Genomic DNA, 7,878 nt, shown 5'->3' on the forward strand with positions numbered 1-7,878 from the left:
AATTTGATGAGAGAAGTTGAATGGGAGTCTATGGAGCCGGATACTTTCTGGAGCTGACCTCTAGTGGCCCTCGGAGGTATTACAGTTTAAGGCACCTCCGCATCAGCCTCATTTTTCAGACCCGGAAGCTACGAACACTTTTATATCCAGTCAATGGTTCAGACCCTTGTGGTTGCCGTAGTAACAGTATGTAAATCTTTTAGATGTCATTCACTAAAGTGAATACTTCGAAATCATTTTCTGGTGGTCCATCTGAAAATAATCCCGTCATTAGTTATAAATTAGACCTCAAAAAGTGGTATGTTTGGTGGCGTGTCTGCTTGATTGACAGGCCTGTGGTTTCAGATAGGAAGGCGGGGTCATAGTCTAAATAGGATCACATTTGGCTCCAAGATAGCAAAATGGAAACGACCGAAATCCCGAACTCGAGGCTTCAGACGGCAGCTCGCAAACCAAACAGTTGACGTCGGGGTTAATTGACACTACAATTCAGTTATTATGAATTCCTGATTTGGTACATTGAAGTGCACTCGAGTTCATTGTCAAGCTCTCTCAGCATCCATACTCACAATCTAAAAAAACTTAACTACAGTCACGACTCTGTGGTATAATGGAGCCCAATGGATTAATATTACAAGATATAAAACTCCACAACAGGCTCAGGAAACATATTTAGCAGTTAAGTGTAATTTTAATTGAAATCTGCTCGACAAAAACACTATTGAAATCTTTAAAAGGTGTAAAGAACAGTTTCACATTACCTTAAGGTGTTGTAAGAGAAGGAAGCACATTTATCGTAGGAGTCTGGCTCGCCGTGTCCCCAGTGTTTGTAGTACTTTGAGAATCCATCTGTATTGATCCAACTCCACCCAGATAAACCAGACTGGGTCATTTCTTTGTGCAAACCGACCCATGCCTCACGATTGTACACACGACCCTGAATCTCAGACTGTTCGAAGTAGGTGGCCAAACTGGCGTGGTGGCTGTTTGGACAAAAGTTCAAACAGTTTCATTTGCACCAGTTTTCTGTCAGAATACAAGTGAAAACAAAACGACATTTTTGTGATTGGAGATTTTGCTCATTTTGCTACAAATGGAAAATAGCTTAAATAGTTTGGTTTTTTTAGCTAAAGTTCTTGGACTCCAATTTCAAACAGCACAGAAGACAACAAGTAGTAACATGCTGCAGTCCAAATGTAGATCAGGTGAGAAACTATGACATTTCAGACATGCTGACTTTTGGCTTTTAGCGCAGCTACCTCAGCTAGGTAGGTAGGTAGGTATTTACTTTATTAATCCCCGAGGGGAAGTTTTTTTTTTACCTCAGCTACCTCGCTCTGTGGCAGAAATTAAAAATGAATTTTCATAAAATCTTTAAAAGAAAATGAGAATGAATGCACACTTCCATCTGCTACTGTTACAGAGTAAATATTAGGTGGCAGCGTTTTTCTAGTCAACAAGATGATGTCAAAGTCTCCAATGATGGGGAAAAAAATTGAATAAAACATCATGAAAATGATATGCATGTTGGATTCATGTATTATTTTAACGAGCATTTCAGACTGCTCCACATTAATGTTTTTATTTTCTCTACGTGAGCTGAAGCTTTGGTATAAAATCACATACCTCATGTACTTTGTCACAATTAGACATGCTATCATGAGCTAAACACAGCTGAGCCTGATGGGAATTTGATTTGGCAACCATATTTGGTCATAAAACAACACAATAAAATGTTGGTCATGTAATTAAACAAAGAAATAAGCAAAAAAATCATAAGATTACTCGAGTCAGTAGGTAACATCATCAGGAGCCCATAAACGTCCTCTGAATCCATCCAATAATTGTTGAGAAACTGTAGCTTTACAACAGTAAAGTCAATTACAACAATTATTACATTTCTAAAAAGGCTGCTGCCAGATGGGTCTCATTTGACCAAAAATAAATTAAAAAACAACAAAAATACTATCATGTTAAAACGTGCTTTAGAATGACCACACGTCTGCTACCGTACACAAGAGTGTATTGGAAAGCCACCGCTTGATTAACAGTAACCAGATTCAGTTTAATGAGTAAATCTACAAAACTAAAGTCATTCCCATCAGCATCAGCTCTCAGTTATCCTGCTAAACATCAGGATATTAACCTTTTGATTTTTCCTTTTATTCTCAATGTTACTTTCAAGCCTTACTTTGACATGATCAAACAATTCCAAATTATGATAACCTCTAATAGCTATTGATAATAACAATAATTGTTTTAAAAAAAAAAAAGGAAATCCCCACCTCCTGCAGCGGTCTTGGGCTCCCTGCCAGGTTAAAAAAGCTTGACTGGACCAGAAATGTCTTGACAACACTGATCCCAGCCCAGAGACGGCACTGCTGCCGAGGAGGATGAGGAGGAGGACGAAGGGTCCAGGGAGCCTGCTCTTCATCACTGCCATCATCAAGACTCTGTTGTACAGAAAGCATTATGTTGAGCCACGATGTGTAGTCGGCATAAAACATTTTTCTTTTAAATCATGCAAGCAGATGAATTCAGCTGCTAATGTCTTCACATTAACTTGTGATGCTAAACTAATTTGTAATTGTAAGGAAATGAAAAAAAAAGTAATAATCACACAAACTTGACTAAAGTGTAAAAGTGTGAACAAATTGGTGCAGTTACCTGTCCGGCTGCATTTGCTCTGCTGTGAAGTGGTTGGAGAGGAAACACTCGCTGCCGATGCACGTCTCCTGACTTTGAATCTCGCATTTGACACGAAGCAATAATTTGACTTGCAGACAGATTTATGCAAACAATCAGCAGCCTGTCGATGGATATTCAGAAAAGATTTGATTGTTGGCAAATGAAGGGCCCTTCTTGGGCACAGGCTTGAAAAATCCCCAGCACTTTGTTGTCACAGATCATATATCGTAGCCAGCCATTTACAAACAGGATTCAACTGGATGAAACCATAAAAGAAAATGTTTATGTGAAAATGGCAGTGCATAAAAATACAGGGGACATAAAACACAATCTCGAAAGGCCGGTTTATGAAACGCTGAATGAAGCTATTATATCCATCTTCATAATCACAAGGTTAATATTATGTTGCAGGAAGTGTCTTATCAGATCACATTACATTGCAGCAAGGTTTGTCAAAATGTTTTTGGCAGAACAGCTCTGTGTTTTTTCGTGTGGTTTGTTTGCTACCTTGAATAAAAGGGTGTGCGTTTATTAACGCTTCGGTAATGTGCGTCTTAAAACGGCAGCTGCCTGGCAGCCATGTTTTCTTAGCATTAACACTCACCTAAGCTAATATGTCAGGGTAACCAAGCTAGCCTATCTAAAAGCACGAGAGATTCGTGTGAAGGAAACCGTTTACAAGGTGTTTACTTGCGCGACACGTTGAAGGCCGACGGTTGTTCCGAGAAGATTTAACTCCACAGAGGGAGGAGGTCGGGGTCGATGGATGGATTAACTAAAACACTACACACAGATGTTCGTTTCCCCGTTTAAAACACAGCAGTTGTTGTTAGTTGTTTATTTTAACCAAAGTCCTCATCCCTACCTGACCAAGCAGTTTTCCTGTTAATTAGTTTCATCACATCGTAAATTAGATTAATTGTTCAACACCTCATGCCTGCACTACAAAGCCTAAACTCTGGATGTCTTTCCATTATCTGGTTTAACTAAACCTGACAAAGGAGATCGCGCTAAACGGACACACAAAATGATGGTTATCAACTCTATAAAAAAAATTAATAATAAATAAACCCAGTGCTTCGTAATCCAGCTACGAGGGTGTTCCCATAAAAGGGGCGGGGCTTGCGTCATCTGACCAATCACAAATATGCACACCTGATCTCCCTCGCCCCCCATAATGAATACATGTTTGACCTGACAAACTTAATCATACACAAAAAAATAATTATTTATTTGATGTTATTTCAACTAATTTCACCTGAATGTACTTTTAAATCAACATTTTTGCATGCTGTGTATTTCCTTTTTTTGTGCAATGAGTCAAACCGTTGGATGCACTTCATAACTGCAATCACTTTGCAAGTAAACTCCAAATTGTATCTGAAACAAAAAGAAAACAGGTCTTGGTAATCACAGATCAACACCCAACAGTTTGTATCGGGACTCATTTTGTTTGTCCAGTTTTATGATGAACTACAGTAAAAAAAAAAAAAAAAACTAATTTGCCTTGTCCTATATTCAAAAACCAGCAAGTACCAAGTTATTCAACAAAAAAATGTTTACTTAATAATTAGTACCAACTGCTTTCTTCAAATATTCCTAATAGTGTTAGTGTGTTAAGCTCGCTCTTTCAACTCTCATTCACCTGGGTGGGCCATGCTCCTCTCCAGCTGCTTCAGGGATTCTCCCGACAGCACGTGGATCTCGTCCTTTAGCCGCCGTTGGCCGTCCAGCGTCAGGTGCCAGAAGCACGACTTCCTCTTGCCATCTCTGCACAGCATGTTGCAGGTTTTGCGGAAGCTGCTGTTGAAGCACAAGTTGTGTCGGATGGTGTTCTTCCAGCCGTCGGGAGCCGTCTGAAAGAAGGCGAAGTGCTCTCTGGGGAAGGACGGGAAGGGATACGAGGGAGCTCAAACCAAACGTCAACCTCTATGGTAGAAAATCTAAGCTGACGCTGAAGTGCTGCAGTTCCTCGAACGGCCACTAGAGGCCGGCTGGTTAAAATGACCCTGTTTCGATCTCCATAGCGCATTTTCTCGTTGATGACGACTAAACGAGAGTGCAAATTTTGTTACAACTCCCCCATTTAAATTCTGTTGAGGCCGGTTAACAGCTCCACCCGCACACCGCCTTACTCCTGGCTAATTCCATAAATGGGCGGAGTCAGACACTGCCAAGATGGCGATGGCCAAAGCCAAACCAGAACCGAGCTTCGGAACAGCTGGTCAGGAAATTTATGGAGGTTATATTAATTTTTTGTAATTTGTTTATGGTTCAAATCCCAAAAGAATTTTTTGGGGGTTTGTCGCATGTTGCATGTTCTTCCAATGTTGTACATGGCGTCTTTCGTAAATGTTGCATTCTTCCAATGCAACATTTGGAAATTACCCAGAGAGCCTTTAAGTTTTCTCTCTGATATTTCAGAATACACAATTTCTTTTTCTAACCTTTCAGCAGCTTCAGAAATGCCTGACTTACAAAACCCAACATAAACAAAACCCTGATGTTTGCGTTATCCCGAACCATCAGATCCTGACCTGATAAAGTTATAAATCTGTTGGACTTTGAGGCTCCCAGTGTGGCTGCTCTTCAGCGCTAAGGCAATGAGGATACAGTAGTTCACCGGTGGACGAGGCCAACATCCTGGGTTCGAGGTCTTTATGTCCTGGAATTACAAAAGACACCAAAAGCTAATCTGCACACAATTTGCTGACGAGACCTTTTTTCCCCAACACCGCCCAACCTCAACAAACTACTGCAGTGAGAAGAGGGTAGATTTAAAAACAGAAATCTCCGCATTAGAGAGCATAAACCGCTCCAAGTTCTGCAGGTTAAATCCCTGGAACCTGGTCATAGCTGGCGTCCTCACCCCGGGTTTTGTGGTCCGTGCCTTGCGTCTGTTGTTGGCTGGTCGACAGGAGACGTCTTCATTCTTGATCTAAAAAAGGTCAAAGACGGCGAGATTACATTCATGACCGTTTTAAATACTGGAATTTGAAGAAGCTTATTGGTATTGCTAGCCACTTGTTGTTGCCTGGTAAAAGACGCCACGTACAACTGATATTAGTGATCTGTATTTGGAAATTATCTCAGTTTTGCCACATTCAGTTGGTGGTAAATTTGTCGGTCATTTATACACTAAATATTACATTTTACACTGTATGTAGCTATTTATAGGTTAGCTGTGAGTGTAGGTCGAAGCATGTCACCACACACACACGGGAAGTGCTCAGTAGTGTGTACCGTGTAGTCAGTGGAGGAGGCGACACAGTGCAGTCGTTCCCCCTGGACAGAAGTGTCATGGAGGGCGACCATGTGAAGCGCAGCTGCAGGTGGATGTTGGATCTCTGGAGGCTCCAGTAGTCGAGAAGCTTCGGCCGGTTCAGTCTGCTCATCGGCTGCATTTTCTCTGTACTGGATCGGGCAGGCGATGTTGGGGTTCACCAACAGCCACAGGTTTGGTTTAACGAAGGTGTCTGGTGGATAAAAAAAAAATAACACCGATAGGGTTTTTGCGACCCACAGGTGGGACTGAAGCCGTTTTATTTTGGTCGCCAAAACAAATTTTCAGAAAGATGTAAGACGCCATCCCTGCTAGCAATCACATTTAACAGCACGGACGGAACTGTCGAGGGATTGGCGAGAAGAGAGCGCCTCCTACTGAGGAGAAAAATCAGCGGCAAAAGCCATCCATAGATCTTTTTTTTAAATGTGATTTTGGCTTTGATGGCTGCTTTTAATGTAGCATGAAAGGCCAGCATAATTTTTTTTTGTTTTATTAATGAGGAAAAACACAAAACCAGAGAGCCTGTTAACTAAATATTTCTTAACATTTAAGAAACATTAAATCTGGTTAGTTTTTTGTAATGAATCAAAAAGGATGCAAGTTAACTTGGACCGATTCACTCATCTGATGATTATCTAATAACGCAAATAAGCATATCACCAAAAACTATCCCTGTAAGCCTAAAGGATATACAATGCATTGTGCTGGGAAACAAACAAATAAACAAAATGGTTAAAAAAAACTTCCATAAAACAAATTATAGACAGCTGTCAGGTTTCCTTTTCTAAATAGTATAAATATTTCTCATAATGAGGGAACATGACCCAGTGACGTGTTCATTAAAACACTGAATCAGGCATTCATTGTTCATTTAAAAAAAAAAAAAATTGGCGACAAAATTAAGAACATCTTTAATCAAAAAAAATATAGTGACTTTTTTTTTTTTTTTTTCCTCAGAGCTCACCTGACATTTTGTCGTACCAGATGAATTCGTCTTTTCTTCTCGAGGCTCTCGCTGAAGGCCTCTGGACCACGTACTGATCATTCAGTTTGTCATCTGTCATCAGAGATAGGGACACACACACACACACACACAATTATAAAATGTGCACTTTAAAGCAGCTGATTGAACAAAATCTACATGTTTCTACCACAAACTGTCTCCACTGATCATCCGTGTTAATCATCCTTTAACTTTCATATATATACATATATATATAAACACAAACACACACACACACACACACACACACACACACACACACACAAGAGGAAACGGTCACCGTGATAAAACTGGTCAGTGGTTTTTGCCAGTTTCATCTCCTTGTCCATGTCCCAGTCCGTCAGCCCCACAGAGCAGTGCAGGTCAAACAGTCCGGCTGTGGTTTTCAGCCGTAAGGTCATCATGGCTGGACGACTTTCAGAGGTTCGTTTCCCTCTCGGTCCGACGGGAAAACTCTCCTGACGAGAGGAGCAGGAGAAGCCGTCGGGCCGTCGGACTCTTCCACTGAATCAGCAGCTGGAGCTCAACGGCCTGATTGGACTCAATCACAGGTAACGGAGTTCAGCCTGTGATCAAAGGAAACCTGCAGTTTGTCAAAGTCTCCAAACAAATCTAAACTTGTGTTTTTTTGAATGCATAATAAAAACGTTTTAATTTTTTTCACCAGGTTCTAAATATTTTTTTTAAGTTTAATGAGTTGAATACCACCTTTTGATTCTAGACTTTATTATCAAACAACTGAGCAAATTCACTGCAGAAGAAGACCATGAGATGCACGTGAAAGCTCTGGAAAAACTTAAGTGGAACTTTACAAAGTATTTTCTTTTGTCTATTTTTTTTGTTGTTTTAATCCAGTGGTAGTTTTTAAAATTTAGCTCAAACTTTCTGAAACACAACCGAC

The 7,878-nt window shown here is 40.4% G+C and overlaps 1 protein-coding gene and 1 long non-coding RNA gene across 2 annotated transcripts in view; both read right to left on the minus strand.

Annotated features, from left to right (window-relative positions):
* Positions 1–804: 804 nt before the first annotated feature.
* On the minus strand, positions 805–2,753 carry LOC138213790 (uncharacterized). The gene is made up of 3 exons (XR_011179571.1): positions 2,668–2,753; positions 2,286–2,453; positions 805–983 (listed from the first exon to the last, which is right to left on the minus strand). It is a non-coding gene; the product is annotated as an uncharacterized lncRNA (long non-coding RNA).
* A 560-nt stretch (positions 2,754–3,313) lies between these two features.
* The window catches only part of LOC138213865 (forkhead box protein N5-like), a 5,111-nt gene continuing 546 nt past the window's right edge, over positions 3,314–7,878 (minus strand). Inside the window, exons 1-7 of the mRNA XM_069175180.1 lie at positions 7,258–7,878; positions 6,939–7,031; positions 5,932–6,164; positions 5,558–5,626; positions 5,226–5,353; positions 4,334–4,566; positions 3,314–4,068 (exon numbers count right to left, since the gene is read on the minus strand). The exon at positions 7,258–7,878 is cut by the window's right edge and continues 546 nt beyond it. Of these exons, the coding sequence (XP_069031281.1) occupies positions 4,040–4,068; positions 4,334–4,566; positions 5,226–5,353; positions 5,558–5,626; positions 5,932–6,164; positions 6,939–7,031; positions 7,258–7,381 (909 nt within the window). The 5' untranslated portion in view covers positions 7,382–7,878 and the 3' untranslated portion in view covers positions 3,314–4,039. The remainder of the gene's footprint in view (positions 4,069–4,333; positions 4,567–5,225; positions 5,354–5,557; positions 5,627–5,931; positions 6,165–6,938; positions 7,032–7,257) is intronic.

Source organism: Embiotoca jacksoni, unplaced genomic scaffold, assembly GCF_022577435.1.
Source record: "Embiotoca jacksoni isolate LCO1_2020_lvr unplaced genomic scaffold, fEmbJac1.0.p SCAF_64, whole genome shotgun sequence".
Classification (NCBI taxonomy): Eukaryota; Metazoa; Chordata; class Actinopteri; family Embiotocidae; genus Embiotoca; species Embiotoca jacksoni.